Source organism: Pseudonaja textilis, chromosome 13 (assembly GCF_049901715.1).
Source record: "Pseudonaja textilis isolate UNSWEBS1 chromosome 13, rPseTex1.2, whole genome shotgun sequence".
Classification (NCBI taxonomy): domain Eukaryota; kingdom Metazoa; phylum Chordata; class Lepidosauria; order Squamata; family Elapidae; genus Pseudonaja; species Pseudonaja textilis.
Window position 1 is genome coordinate 11,322,646 of NC_142002.1, and position 16,666 is coordinate 11,339,311.

General features: G+C 39.9%; 1 protein-coding gene across 1 annotated transcript in view; it reads left to right on the forward strand.

Moving 5' to 3' along the window:
* ARNT2 (aryl hydrocarbon receptor nuclear translocator 2) overlaps positions 1–16,666 on the forward strand; it is a 106,847-nt gene that overhangs the window by 51,398 nt on the left and 38,783 nt on the right. Inside the window, exons 7-9 of the mRNA XM_026709640.2 lie at positions 2,164–2,229; positions 3,361–3,446; positions 14,331–14,407. Of these exons, the coding sequence (XP_026565425.2) occupies positions 2,164–2,229; positions 3,361–3,446; positions 14,331–14,407 (229 nt within the window). The remainder of the gene's footprint in view (positions 1–2,163; positions 2,230–3,360; positions 3,447–14,330; positions 14,408–16,666) is intronic.

Here is a 16,666-nt window from a genome sequence, read left to right on the forward strand (position 1 = left end):
CTGTTAGGAAATTTCTCCTTAGCTCTATGTCGTTTCTCTTCTTGATAGGTTATCCATTTGTCCTGCCTTCAGGTGCTTTGGAGAATAGTTACTATTTAAATTCACTGTCAGAAAAGAATGATCCCAATTGCAAACTAGCCATTTTCAGAAAGTGGTGCTTGTTTTCATTAATAATATCCATAAATCTGTATCTTTTTTTTTTTTTTGAAACTTATGAGTCAGTAGCTCACATCCTTTCCTTGGTTGTGTCTACCGGAACACAATCAGACTGACCATGAAATGTGATCCATTGTGTCATCTTACTATATTATTATTCAAATTATTATTTCTGAGACCTAAGATTGGAATGGAAATGTGGCCTTATTTTTGTTTCATAACACACCACATTTTTATTTATAACGGGAAAGAAAACAATAAGTAATCACCCAGCTAATTTTAGGCACATGAGAAATTCTTGAGATGATCTTCATTTTTCCAATTTTGAAATACTTTAGGTGTCTTTAAATACTTTATTTTTAAAAATCCCATCATATGGCAATAATTAAGCTTGTCTCAGGCCTGTGGCTTATGGTTTAACCATTTTTTGGTCTAAAATAAATATCTGGGATTCTTCTAACCACCTTAAAGCTGTCACAAAATGTGGAACACATGGTTTCAGTATCAGCCATCTTCAACTCTCCTTAGTTTGCTTTGTTTACCATTTTGTCCAAAGAAGAGCTTATGTAATTGAAATTTCATTTTATTTTACGATTATGAATTAGCCTAATATGTTCGTGGTGCTACTATAGATTGGGACCTCCGTGGTCAGAACAGCTGCCTTTTAAAATTTTGTTCTTAGGTATGTTCTTCTTCTTTTAGTTTGGTATGCACATGAATTTATCCATATAACCATGGTATCCTACATCAAATGGAGAAAAAATTATCTACCTGAGGATTAATAGTCAGTGGAACAACTTGTCTCCAGAAGTTGTGGATGTCCCAACACCAGAGGTTTTTAAGAAGAGATTGGAAAACTGTCTGAAATGGTATAGAGTTTCCTGCCTGAGCAGTAGATTGGACTAGATGTTCCAACGAAGATGATTGGGGGACTGGAGGCTAAAACATATAAAGAACAGTTGCTGGAACTGGATATCTCTAGTTTAATGAAAAGAAGGACTTGGGGTGGCATGATAGCTGTGTTCCAATATCTCAGGAGTTAAGGTTTCCTGCCTAAGCAAGGGTTGGATTTTAAGATCTCCGAGGTCTCTTCCAACTCTGTTATTTTAACGTCTAACTTTCTTTCCAATTCTGTTATTCTGTATTCTGTAAGGTTGGGGTTTTTATCTTTCGCTAGTATTACCCCTCTAGTGATTACCTAAAGCTACATCAAAATGACTTCTGTATCAGCCTACAAAGAGCAACAAAAAGACTTAAACTTCCTTTAAGATGGGGGAACTGGAGACTAAGGCATCTGAAGAATGGTTACAGGAACTGGGCTTGGCTAATCTAGTGAAGAGAAGGACCAGGGGAGACATGATAGCAATCTTCCAATATTTGAGGGGCTGCCCCAGAGAGGAAGGGGTCAAGCTATTTTCTAAAGCACCTGAAGGCCAGACAAGGAATAATGGATGGAAACTGAACAAGGAGAGATTTAACCTGGAAATAAGGAGAAATTTTCTGACAGTGAGAACAATCAACCCATGGAACAGAAGTTGCTCTTGGAAGTTGTGGGAGCTTCATCACTTGCCTTCAGAAGTTGTGGGAGCACCATCACTTGAGAGCTTCAAGAGGAGATTGGACTGCCATTTGTCAGAAATGGTGTAGGGTCTCCTGCTTGGGCAGGGGGGTTGGACTAGATGACCTACAAGGTCCCTTCCAACTCTGATTATCTGTTAGATCTGTAAGATGACACTATTAATTGGATTATTTCTTCTTAGCTCTAGGCTGGATCTCTCTTTGATAAGTTTCCATCCATTATTTCTTACCTTGCCCTCAGTTGTTTTGCAGAATAGGTTGTTCTTTGTGACTTCGAGGCAAACACAAAGCAAAGCAAACACCAACCCATGATCTTTAAAAGCCTTCTGCTACAAAGGTTTCTGGCTGCAGTTGTCTACCTTCATTGTTGTAGCTTGTTCCCTGCAATCAAGTAGGGTTGCTAACTGTCTTACGCTGTTTCATTTCTAGATGTGGAAATGCTCCATTGGATCATTTACCTCTGAACAGGATAACAACCATGAGGAAAAGATACAGGTTGGTGTTTTCTGTTCCTTCTTTAGCATAACCCTTAGTTATCCTCATTATCCAAAACCTTAGAAAAATGTTGACCTATTATAATAGGCAACGCTTGGGTTGACAAGGTAAATCTCAGAAGCATCAGTTCACATTCTTGTGGGCCTTGAGATCAGCATTCACAGTTATGATGGAGGCATTCATATTTGACACTTGGACTCTAAGGAATTCCGCAAATGTGCCAGTGGGCTAGTTGAATTAGAACAGACCCATCAAATTAAAACATTGGCAAAAGGGTTTGGGTGAGCATAGAACGATCCATACTATGCTCACTCAAACCCTTTTGCCAATGTTGCCAAATGTGCTTTTACCAAAGCTTAGGACTAAACCACAATTGTTCTTAGTGTTGAAGACGAGCATCTGTTTTCTTAAATTGCAGGGTTTAAAATGTGCTCAAAACAAGATTTGTTATTTGTCATTGTTCATGATAATGATATTTCATGGGAAATTTAATTTCACAAAATTCATGTGGTTTGTGCACATTTCTGCTTAGTGACTGCCTGCATGAATTTGTACGAATGCATGTGAATATATGTGTATATGAGTTTTAAGTATGTGTGTTTTTATAAGCGACAGTTAAATATATATTTGTGTATATTTAGCTATATCCCAAATAGAGAAGACCAAGAAGATTGTGTTAGAGAGAGGGGAATATAAACACTGCAACAAATTTGGCGATTGTTCCTTTCAGTTGCTTCTTTCCATATATATTCATTTGCAGATTTCATATCCCAAATGTTTTGTTCTGCTCCAAGATTTGAGAAACGACATCCATTTATTGGCATTTTTTTAAAAGTAACACTGACTTCCAAATTATCTTACACATGAAATAAACTAAATAAATTGTGCCATTACACTGTATGTGACTCACCCAGTTTCTTCTATAGTCTCTTTCCATGGCTTCTAATTGACGTAAGGGAGCGCCTGAGTTTGAACCTTGGGCCAAACAGGAAACATGTCTGTTTCAAAGGGAGTCATTTTGATTGAACTATGAAAAGAGGATTCAGAGAGTAGTGGTAATGAATTTGAAGGATTGTCTTGGTTGAAAAACAAACATGGTTATTTATTTATTTTTCTCTGCTTTCTATTTAGAAACGGCCTGGGCCCAGTGAAGGAAGGAGAGGCACAATATGCTGTGGTTCACTGTACTGGGTACATCAAGGCATGGCCCCCAGCAGGTAAAATCGATAAAGCAGAATATAAAACCTTCCATATGGATATCTTTGCTTTCTTGGGTTCTTTCCAGAAGTGAACAAGAGAGGCATGGAAGCTCATTCATAACAAGAGATTCTTGGCCAATGTTCCTACCTACCTACCTACCTTCTCTCCCTCTCTCCTTCTTCCTTTCTCATCTTCTTCCTTCCTTCCTTCCTTCCTTCCTTCCTTCCTTCCTTCCTTCCTTCCTTCCTTCCTTCCTTCTTTTTTCTTTCTCTGTCTCTCTTTCTCTTTCTTTCTTTTGTTCTTTTATTCTCTCTTGGAACAAAGAAGCTTTTCTTATATAGACCTCAGGGAACTTCAACATTATAGAATTCCAGGGTTTTGAATCACATTCTATATGACTTTCCTACGTGAAATCAGTGCTCACAATATCTTTATCTCTGTGTTTTTAATTGTATATCATTAGATGAGAGAATGTGATTCAGAATTCCATACCTACATGCCAAGATACTTATGAATCTTTAATCCAGAGCAGCCATCAATACACAGTAAAGTCAAGTGTTAATTATGTCAAGAAATGGACACCCATATCAAATTTCTATAGGCCATGTTAGGGCAGGCAACACAATACATTTCATAGTCTACAGTTCCTCAGGTCCACAGTTAGCAACTGTATAAAAGAAGACCAACTCTTAAAACCCCAGAAGCTTTCATATATTTTTCTCCCACAGTAATCTTTCCTCCCTGATGGCCAATTCTGAACCTAGGAGAATTTCGAAAGACATTTTTTGGGGAGAGAAGAAAATCTGACCTCCCCCCCACCCCCAACCTTATATGTAAGCCTTTGCTCCAAGCTACCACACCCTCCAGTTCTTCAATAAAGCATTTCTGTTTTAAATGAGGTCTTCTGGGAATTTTTTTTTCTTGGCCCATTGCATTATACTCTAAACATGCTGTAACCCAATATCACGCATGGGGATATTTACATACGGGAAAATGTGGAAAACAGTTGGAAACCCAAGAGGGGATTGTGTCCAATGTTGTCAAGAGATGGTTTGGCTGACCTTATTTCTTGGATTTGCTGAAGAGTGTCTTTTCTCTCTGACAGCCCCTGCTGATGTGAATCAGAACAGGAGTTATCTTTGGTTGTTGACATTTGGATGTATTACCAGCCTAAAGCAGTGGGGATTTATTTCATTGGGTTGCAAATATAACCGTGTGTCCCACCCTACTAAAGCTGTAAGAAGTTTTAGTCTGATTGAACTTACTGTAGACCTGTAGGTATTGCTCATGGATCATATATTGTGGCGTGGTTTTTTTCAGAGCTCTGCAAAAAATAATTATGTTGCATTCAGAGAAAGAAAGGGACGCGGTGGCTCCGTGGCTAAGATGCTGGGCCTGTCAATCAGAAAGGTCAGCAGTTCGGCAGTTTGAATCCCTAGCGCCGCGTAATGGAGTGTTCCTTGTCCCAGCTGCTGCTAACCTAGCAGTTCGAAAGCACGTAAAAAATATAAGTAGAAAAACAGGGACCACTTTTGGTGGGAAAGTAGCAGTGTTCCGTGAGCCTTCAGCATTTAGTCATGCCGGCCACATGACCATGGAGACATCTTTGGACAGCGCTGGCTCTTCAGTTTTGTAATGAAAATGAGCACCGCCCCCTAGAGCCGGAAACGATTTGCATGCATGAGTGAGGGGAATCTTTACCTTTATTCAGGGAAAGGAGAGGATTTTTCAGGATTCACTGAGACCATAGGTTTAGTCTTCCAAGCTTTTGGATTTGTCCTGGAGCCCATCCTCAGGGAATTTCTCTCTCACCAGAATATGTACATTGGGCTCTTCTATGCCCAAAGCACATATTCTATTCAGGTAGTGCCTGGTTGTGTGTGGCTTTTTAGTTGTTGATTGGGATATTAGTGGCCAGCTATGAGCCACACACAACCAGGCACCATAGAAATACTACACACAGAATAGCCTAGAGTACGCATTTTCCTAGAGAGGAGTTCCCTGAGGATGGGTTCAAGCATGAGTCCAAAAACTCGGGAGACAAAACCTCTGATCCCAGTAACCCACCCAGATTGGATCCTGCAACATTATCCTGGGACATGTATATTCGCCTTCATTTGGGAGAGGATTTTGCTGAGATTACAGTTATTACAGAATGTAAATATGTGAGTTAGTGCAAAGTTGTATGGATCTTTCCAAATGTGGTTGTATCATAAATACTTACAACTGGACTCTAGCAACTATTTCAAATGCAGAATGCAAAAGAGCCATGGTGATACATTGGTTAGAATGCGGCATTGCAGGCTAATTCTGACAACTGCCAGCAGTTCGAGTCTCACCAGTTTGTGGTTGACTCAGCCTTCCATCCCTCTGAGGTCAGTAAAACGGGGATCCAGATTGTTGGAGGCAATCTGGATAAACTGCTTGGAGAGGGCTGTAAAGCATTATGAAATGGTATATAATTCTAAGGGCTATTGCTAAATTGGGAAGAATTGCTAAATTCTGCCCCCACTTCTCATGACCAAAATATCTTGTATGAAAACCCTGTAATATTGTGAAAAATTGCCAAGCATTCATGATGTCTTCTGAGAGATGGCCTAGTTTTAACAATCTCCTGAATTGTGAATGTTTGAAATTGCATTAATTTAATTTTGTGAAATCATAGAAAGTCCTTTTTGAGAAAGGACAGCTTCCCTGATCCTTCACTTGCCATCTTACCAACACCTAACTTTCCCTTGAAGAGGTTATTTAAGCATTAAATTTTAGATTTTCTCTTTATGTACGTTTTAAAAAAACTGCTTGGAGGAGTGAGAAAGCACAGGATTGGTGGGTTGCATTAGCAGTCCAAAGTAATAGCCATTACATTGCTGCATATACAGGTAGTCCTCCACTTACAACAGTTCATTTAGTGATCGTTCAAAGTTACAACAGCACTGAAAAAAGTGACTTATGACTATTTTTCACAATTATGACCACTGCAGCATCCCCGTGGTCACATGGTCAAAATTCAGATGTTTGGCATGTCACTGGCATTTGTGACAGTTGCACAAAATTTGCGACCTTTTAGAAAACAAATGAGGAAAAGAGCTTCACTTAACAGCTGTGTTAACTAATTTTACCAACTGCACTGATTCACTTAACAACTGGGGGCAAGAAAAGTTGTAAAACGGGACAAAACTCACTTAACAAATTTCTCACTTAGCAACAGAAATGTTTCCGTTTTGCTCAACTCTAGTCATAAGATGGACACTGCTTGTAATTTCTTCTTAGAAAAAAGGAGAAAGTTGGTTGCCTGCACATAACAATCGAACAGCCATATTTTGTTTTTCTATTGTTTTTTTTTATAGAATAGAGTAGAATAGAATTCTTTATTGGCCAAGTATGATTGGACACACAAAGAATTTGTCTTTGGTGCAAATGCTCTCAGTGTACATTCAGAGATGGACAATACATAACAGCAAACAGCTGCTTTCTAAAGCATTTTCCCCATCTTTCAGAAAGAAAGAAATAGCACATTTTTTAAAACTTCGAAATATTTCAAACATTTTTGGAAAACGAACATTTCCATTTTAATCATGTGTATGTTTGTTTTAAGGATTTCTCCAGAGAAGTCTGAGTGATGAGCTGCATCAGATATAGTAGTGAATATAGTGAAAAGAATGTAAATGGAGCCAAGACTGTTCCATATGCTCTTAAGCAATGTGTGTATGTGTATTTGTTGAATGCGTGCAAGGATATAGCATTCTTTGGTCATTTCAGGAGCCTTTGAATTATGGCTTAGCCTAATTGGCTTCTTATGGTAGCTCTGTACCCTTCAACAATGGAAAAAATGTGGAGGGGGAAGTGGATTCTTTTTTGGTAGTTTCAGTTGTCTCATAAGGGTCTCATAAAAATAATAAATGCATTTCAACTTCATTGTGAAAGAATCAACAAAATAATTGAAAGATGGTAAAGTCTCCTCAGAAGTGTAAGAACATTTGCTTACCTCACTAGGAATAGAGTAGAGTAGAGTAGAGTAGAGTAGAGTAGAGTAGAGTAGAGTAGAGTAGAGTAGAACAGAACAGAATAGAATAGAATAGAACAGGAATTCTTTATTGGTCAAGTGTGATTGGACACACAAGGAATTTGTCTTTGGTGCATACGGCCTCAGTGTACATAAAGGAAAAAAAATACATTCATCAAGAATCATAAGATACAACATTTAGTGATAGTTATAGGCAAGCAAGCAAATCATACTAGGAAACAAATAATAAAACAATATAATTTGTAAGGATATAAGCAACATGGTTATAGTCATAAGTGGGAAGAGATAGATACTAGGAAGTTATTATAATCTAGTACTAGAGGAATAATAGTAATACAGTCTCATAAATAAGTTGACAATGTTGTGGGAGTTAGTTGTTTAGCAGAGTGATGGCATTCGGGGGAAAAACTCCCCTTGTGTCTAGTTGTTCTGGTGTGCAGTGCTCTATAATGTTGTTTTGAGGGAAGGAGTTGAAACAGTTTATGTCCGGGATGTGAGGGGTCTGTAGACATTTTCACAGCCCTCGTTTTGGCTCGTGCACTATACAGGTCCTCAATAGAAGGCAGGTTGGTAGCAATTGTTTTTTCTGCAGTTCTAATTATGCGTTGAAGTCTGTGTCTGTTTCATTACCAGGCTACATCTGCAGCAGAATTTAGGGAATGTCAGTGTTGGTGTTCTTCTGCTAATAAGGGCTTCGTGTGGTCAGTAGGTCTTGTGATAGGAGGGTTATATAGATGAAGGACATTGTGATGGCTGTTGTCACAAGACCCTCACCTGATGTAACCCACATCTGATCCACCACAAGGCCTATCACTAGACCCTCCCCTGACAAGTCCTACTGACCACACAAAGCCCTTATAAGCAGAAGAACACAAACAGTGCCATTCCTTAAACTCCACTGAAGATGTCATCTAGCTGGTAACTAAATGATTGGAAACCAAGCCACAAGTTCAGGAGAACCAACCTCCACCCTCATCCTACACCCGAGCTACAGATATTTGCCACTATTGCATACTTACTAAGGTTTGGACTCCAGACAGTCTCAGTTTCGAGCCCACAAACAAGGAAGCTTGCTGTGTGGCTTTGGGATAACAGGTAGTCCCCAACGTACGACCCTAATTATCCCACCAGGACTTTCCTTGCTTAATGAGGTGGTCATTAAGTGAATTGCACCCAATTTTAAGGCCTTTATTGCTCATTAAGACAACCACCACAGTTGTTTCTTCTGATCATGTGTTATCACAGGGACACTGCAACAGTTGTAACTTAGAAGACCAGTTGTAAGTCATTTTTTAAAGCATCTTAGTAACTTCAAATGGTTACTAAATGAATGGTTGCAAGTCGGTGTAGTTCTCTCTTTTAGACCAATCTATTTCTACATTGCAAACTATGACATGGGAAATACTGTTCAACGTGTTCTATTTTTCTAAATTTTATCCGGCGCATCTGTCTCCTGGATTACAGCCTGGTCATCTTGACTCAGAAGGTAGCAGAGACAGAGCCCAATCAGTGGTGGGATTCAAATTTTTTTACTACCAGTTCTGTGGGCGTGGCTTGGTGGGTGTGGCAGGGGACAGTTACTGCAAAATCCCCATTCCTTCCCCACCCCACTAACCTGCCTTCCAGCTCCATTCTCCTGTGCAGGGCAACAAAAGAAGACCCAGCCAATCAGCTGGGACTCAGGAGGCAGAGAATAGATGGTGGTGGGGCCAGTCAGAGGTGGGATTTGCCAGCTCTCCAAACTACTCAAAATTTCCGCTACCGGTTCTCCAGAACTGGTCAGAACTTGCTGCATTCTACCTCTGAGCCCAATCAACAACAGTGAAACAGTAGAATTTTACCTTGGAATCTGCCACTATTTTACTCCTGTCTGACTTGTCTTCCGACCTAATAATTTTAAAAAAATGATGGGTAATCTAAGGCCCTCTGAAAGTTGCTGAACCGCAATTCTCTGTACCCATCACCACTGGCCTTTGGTAATTGTAGTTGAGCAATATCGGAGAGCCACAGTTTTCTCAGCTTTTCATGAAAGTCCTTGTTCAGCTGATCAGCATTTTGCATTCATATTCCATGAGAACCTTTTCAGTCCTGCTCTGCTTTTCTAACCTCCTCCCCATATTTCTTCTGTCTCAATTCTTATTTTATAATCGTAGGAACATGAGATAAGAAGGGGATATCTGTCTGATCTGCCCCCAGTCAGAATGCAATGTGTGTGTGGATTAAGTTCTAAGTATCTAGTTGCCTCTAAAGGCCAGCGAAAACAATATCTTTTCAAATTAAAAAGAACTATCATAACGAGGAGAAAATACCCATCTCCACTCTTTGCCAGCCCTCCTGTAGCTTTCTGTTTATTGTTTGTTTCATCCAGATGGGAGAAATGCACCCTATTGTTACAGAAGCCATTCCAAGCTTCCCCAATCACGCAGATAAAGGCTTGGTCAAGCTTTTGTCTGAATGATCTTTTGGGTTCTGAAAGAAATTAAACAGACATCACTAAATGTCTCATCACTAAACATTCCAGTGTTCCAATATTTGAGGGGCTGCCATAGAGAGGAAGGGGGTCAAGCTATTTTCTAAAGCACACCTGCAGGCGAGACAAAGAATAATGGATAGAAATTGAACAAGGAGAGATTCAACCTGGAAATAAGGAGAAACTTTCTGACAGTGAGAACAATCAACCAATGGAACAGAAGTTGCCCTCGGAAGTTGTGGGAGCTTCATCACTTGAAGCTTTCAAGAAGAGACTGGACTGCTATTTGTCAGAAATGGTGTAGGGTCTCCTGCTTGGGCAGGGGTTGGACTAGATGACCTACAAGGTCCCTTCCAACTCTGAGTATTTGTTATCTGCTAAATCTTCTGTCTATGGCCAGAATAAACCACTAGCATTTACAAGAGGGAAAAAATCACAGGTGTGGGTAGCTTGGTAGAAGCCATTCTGCCTTCTAAACAAGACCTCGGCTCATGATTTTTTTCATTAAAATCATACTTGCTTGCATCCAAACTTGGAAGCCACGGAGCTGACCTCTCGGAAACTCAGTATGACTTTATTTCTGTCCTTTCTTTAATACTAAAAAACAACCCCATGCTTGCCAAACATTCCAAACAGTCCTATGCTCTTTATTATATAGCACCAAACAGATGTCTCCAAATAAAATAAAAAACAGATCTCGTGTCAGATTCATCTGAGTTACACACTCAGCTGTTCAGGTCTGTTGTTGCAGTTCATAAGAGTTTCAGGGAACAAAGGAATGATTTTTTCTCTCCTCCACACCAGGGGTTAGTGTGGAGGGGGGAAGTTGTTTTTCGGCTCATTTTGCCTCCTTCCTGAGGTTAGAGTCACCAGGATCTTTGTTCCCCCAGTAAATAAAGGATGCTAATTTCACATTTTTTTCTCTCAGAAGGCCATTAAGAAGGTGTTTTTATCCTCTCTCTCATCCATGCTGAGAGGAGGCTGAAAATTCTCCCTCATAAATAGAAGGAAAGGAAGTGTGACAGGCCTTTCTAGAACCATCTCTCGGTTACATCAGCTTCCCTAACTGCCTTTTGTGAGAAAAAGTACCACATTTTTCAAGGTTGTATAAGTAGTTTGGGACATGCAGTGCCTAAATTGGAGAGTGGCTGCTGATTCCCTGCCAAAAACAGCATTGCTGGGGAAAAAAAGGATGTTGGTTTGTGTAACATTTGCATCTGCTAATGGATAGTCCTAGAGGCATCTTTAGAAATAATTGCTAGGTTTTAAGTAGAAGTGCAAAATATTTCATTACAGCAGATGAAGGCAATGGCCAAATAATCTGTGCATCTGCTACTCAGTCTACCATCCAGGCATGAATGGTTGGTTGGGTGACTTTGGTGGTCCCAGTTGCTTTCCCTTCTATATTTCATTTGGAAGATTGTCTATGGAGATTCTCAATCATCCAAGTGAAGGTTGTCCCAAGTTCTGAAGAAGCTTCTTGGATGAGAAGCAAAACATTTTCAAGGAAAGAAACAACTAAGTTCACTTGACTTTCAAACAGTATCTTTGGGACAGGCTGGATGACTCTTTATGAAGAGGACATCTTGAAAGCTGGAGCATTATCCAGAGATTTCAACAAAATACAAGCGGCAGCCACAACCATGTTTATTGTGACCACTGTCTTGGTTTTTTTAAATCCTTCCCCACATTCTTTTTTTTTATTTTTTGGAAGAATTTTCATCTTGCAAATTGAATGCAGTCACCCAGTATTTTCATTTTCTACAGCCAGGCTGAAAATAGACATATTAGCAGTTTAGTGCTTTGCTTTACAATGGTTGACATCCTGCTTTTTCTAACTGACATGGCAAAAGGCTAAAAATCAGCTGGGACTGAGGATCAGATGGGTGTCCTGGGTTATTTCCATGGATGTATTGATGTCCATGAGACCAATCACTGACTCCAATGTCGACAACTACCAGAAACATGTAATGATAATGATTTGTTTTTGGCCAATGATAAAGCCAAGAAGTTGGTTTCATTCTGGCAGTTAAAGTTTGATCTAGACATGGAAGAAAAAGAACTGACTCTAAGAACTGTATGTGGCTCTAGTGAATAGAACATGAGATTATAATGAAAAACTAGAAATAGATTGAAAGAGGCTGATCTGGACTCATCAGTGATGTGCATGACAATAAATTACAAAATGTGGTGCTGGAACATTAGCAGATAAAATACCCTGTTTGAATTCTACCCTCAAAATTTTGTCCATATACTTTGCTGCCAATTCACGGAGTGTCTTATGTCCTCCAAAGCACTGCATTAACCCAGCCCATGAATTGCACCAATGAAATGCACTTTTCCCGCTGCTTGGTAAGTAAGTTTACCAATGTAATTTTAATTAAACAATCATTTGTCTTCCCCTCCCTCTGCTCCATTTCAATTAAGGGGGATCATGTTTCTGAGAAGGAAATGAATTTTTATGCAGTCCATATGATGTCCCCCCACCCCTTAATCAGATTTGTTCACTACATGACAATGGAGGGAAAATATTTGCTAGAAAGGCACGCTGTAGCTTGATGTGCATGCCTGCAGGAATCGAAGTAGGACAACTGTTCCCCTCCAGACTGCACACTGGTGCACGTCTTGCACAGTTGATACCCCCAGTAATCAGAAAGTTGATAATACCAAAAAAACCATTCATTCTTTTCTTTTCTTTCTTTCTTTCTTTCTTTCTGTCAAACTGTCCTTTACAAAGTCTGCGTTACTATTACTATTAATCTTCTCATCACTCCTTATCACCCATCCCCTCCTACTGTGACTGTATGACTGTAACTTTGTCCCTTGTATCCTTACAATTTATATTGACTGTTTCCTAGTATGATTTGATTGCTTATTGTACCCTATGACTGTTATTAAGTATTGTACCTGATGATTCTTGACTCTTGATGAATGTATCTTTTCTTTTATGTACACTGAGAGCATTTGCACCAAGACAAATTCCTTGTGTGTCCAACCACACTTGACCAATAAAGAATTCCTGTTCTATTCTATTCTGTTCTTTCTTTCTTTCTTTCTTTCTTTCTTTCTTTCTTTCTTTCTTTCTTTCTTTCTTTCTTTCTTTCTTTCTTCCTTCCTTCCTTCCTTCCTTCCTTCCTTCCTTCCTTCCTTCCTTCCTTCCCTCCTTCCTTTATTTTTTCCTTCCTTCCTTCCTTCTTTCCTTCTTTCTTTGCTTTCTTGCTTCCTCACAAACTCAGACCAAACTCAGAATGTCCTTGAAAACTCAGATTTGATCTCATCCTTTTTAGTATATGAGCCCTGATAGGCTAGCGCAGAGGTGTCAACACAATTGAGTCCAAAATTTTTGTTATTATGCAAGGCAATTTTTAAATGAGTCCTGATCCACTTTACATCCTTTTTTTGGCATGATTGTTAAGCAAATCACTGCAGTTAAGGCTTCAATCATTTCCCTGGCTGTTTTTGTACCCGCTCGGCCAACAATTTTGGTAGCTGCGAAATTGAATGTGCATCCTTGTTTGCTGCAATGTGAGGCTACTAGTGAGAGTTTGGGCCTCCTCATCTGACCATTCTTGCAATCTGGTAAAAGCATGGTTTCCTTTCTCCTTAACTTGACTAATAGCCCAAAATTTCTTCTCTCAATGATTCAATGCTCCTGTATGATGTGAATCCCAACGCTCAAGGGAATAAGGCTTTGAATAACTAACTCAAGAATTTGTAGGAAGTTTCTGGCACCAAAACTCCGTTTGGGAAATCAGATTACTTTAAAAACTTGGAAGGCCAATGGAGAGATTATGCTGATGTACCAATCAAAGGTATTTATGCAACCCCAAGGCACTAAAAACCAGCATCCTGACCTGCCTTGTTTTTTAACATGTTTATAGCATTAAATTCCATCAAAAGATTGAAAACAAAGTGCAATGAAACTTCTTGCTTTTTTTTTTCCAGGCAGCTGTTTCTTTTCAACATCATACAATATGTTGGTGATTTACAGTAAAAACAACTGCCCTGAAATGACAAGTCTAATATCTGGATGATGCGATCACTTTTCTATTTTTATTCTTATTTTGTATGTACAGGAATGTCTGTAAACATCTACTTGGTTTAGCATGGGCCAGCAATGCAGTATACAAAAACAAACCATTAAAAGCAAATTATGAAGAAACAGGTTCAAGAGCCGAAGTATTTCAGAACTAAAAGGAGCAGAAATATGTTTTTTTCAATCTCTGTACTGAAAATTATTAACAGCAGGACAGCTTCAATATGCTTTTACTGGTACCAGAAAATTTGCTCAAATAATGCCATCTTATCTTCTTCCCAGGGCAGAGTAGTTGAAAAGTTCTTTCTCATCTTTCTGATCCTTCTAACTTTTTTTTTGAACAAATTGTTGTTTGGGGAAAATAATTTTAGGAATGACCATACCAGAAGAAGATGCTGAAGTGGGTCAAGGAAGCAAATATTGCCTGGTGGCGATAGGAAGACTTCAGGTAAAAAATGCTTTTTGGTTACAAAAAGGCTTGCTTATTTATTTGTTTGCTTGTTTTAAATTATTATAAAAGCTATTCTCCAAAGCACCGGAGGGCAGGGTGAAAAACAATGGAGGGAAACTAATCAAGGAGAGAAGCAACCTAGAACTAAGAAGAAATCCCCTGACAGTGAGAACAATTAATCAGTGGAACAATCCAGAAATTGTAAATACTCCAATACTGGAAATTTTAAAGAAGAGATTGTACAGCCGTTTATCTGAAATGGTATAGGGCTGAGCAGGGGGTGGACTACCGTGTTTCTCATATAATAAGGCTGGGTCTTATTTTTTTTGAGCCCCCCAAAAATGGCTAGGCTGTCTTTTCGGGGGTGACTTAATTCCCCTCCTTGCATCTTCGGGTGGGTGGCGACGGCTTGGATGTTGACCTCGGTGTTGGTGGGAAACTTCGTATTGGGGTCAATGCAGGCAGCACCATATCCGGGTATGCAAGAAAAGTACTTCCTAATGGCAAACTTCCCCCCCATCCCCCCCCCATTTCACATGTTTTAATATAGGCCTTAATTTGGGGGGAGGGGCTTAATTTCATTTCATGCCTATAAAACATGCTGGGACTTCCTATTGGGGGAGGCCGTATTGTTGGAGAAACAGGGGAGAAGATCTCCAAGGATGCTTCCAACTCTGTAATTCTATTCTAAAGTGGACTTCAAATTACAACAGTAATCCTAGCTGAAAATATGAGGCCAATAGAGCAGAAGTATAACAATGCTACCAGATATATCACTATCCGAATACATGTAAGATCTACATACTTCATTGTGTATAATTCAGGACTATGGATCACTTCTTGATGTCTAGAGGTGTTATTCTTCCCTACTAAGGAATCTGTTTGGAGTCAAAGCTGTGGTTCATCTAACGCTTAAGATGGATAGTCTTTCTGCTATGTATCACATTATCTCAAAGATAAGAGACAGGACTGAAGTCAACACAGGTTACAATCAATGCCCAAAGTAGAATGGTACCTCCATTCCTTTGCAACATTCCCCCTTTCCATCTCTTCAACCAGCAGCCTATAGGGAAAGGAAAAGCATCTCTTACCAAAAGTCTGAAATGTTCTCCTGCTGCAGGCTTTGGAAATTACACCAAAGGCTATTTGTATGCTACCGTATGTCCAAGTTTTGCCGCTTCGATGCACCTTGCAGCAGGGATTCAACACATTAAGCTGAGGAAGATTGGTCTACTTGGTAGAGACTCTCCATCATTGGTTTTCATACTGGTTGGAGATGCAAGCACACCGAATGCAGTCAGTGATGTCATGCATACACAATAAGAACTGACTGGGTGGGGAAGGGAGGGGAGGGGAGGGGTGGGCAGAGAGGGGCAGGGTCAGCCAGGGGCACGATTTGTCGGTTCTCCGAACTGCACAGAATCCTAACTACCAGTTCTAACGAGTCTGAACTGGTAGAATACTACCCCTGGCTGCCCAGCTCTTTTTGAAAACCTCCAGTGATGGAGCATCCAGAACTTCTGGAGGCAAGGAAACAGCATCAAGAGGACCTTGTCCTGATTCTTGACTTGTGATGACCATTGGTCTTTTATTTTGAGCAGAACACGAGGTTCCCCATCACAGGTTGAATCCATACACACAGATCAGAGTCAATGGGCAATAGGAGTGGCAAATTTTCTTTGAATAGGACAAAACCAGGGGTCTTATTTTACATAGTGACTAATCAGGTAAGCTGCATACAAGAATAAGACGACTACACTGGTTTTTCCTGAATATTATTAAAGGTAGATATGCTCATGTAAAGTCCTTGACACTGGAAGTCTTTAGTCTCATTTGGTTTTCTGTGTCGCTGACTTCCTTGAAGAGGCAAAGTGTGGTCTTGGCACTGCTGACTTTTATGCCTTAAGTATGAAAGCCAAACATTACTTTGGGGTTGCAGAAACAGGGAGAGGAAGAACATAATCTGCTAACAATGCAGCTGTCAAAATAAGACTGCAGTTCCAAAGGATTATTCACGATATGTAGAGAACCAAAAGCCTTTCACCCAAGCCACGCTGTGAGGTCAACACTAGGGAAGTGTCACCACAAAGAAATCAGGAAGAGTGCACACGATGAACTCTTCTCTCCCCAGGAAGTACATAATCCAGCTGGAAGCCGGAGCCCTTCTCCTTCCTTAGGGTGACAGGTTGACACGATTTCAGTTCTGGGGGAGACCATTTAAGGGCTAACAATGCTGGGACGTGCTTCTTTGCTTGA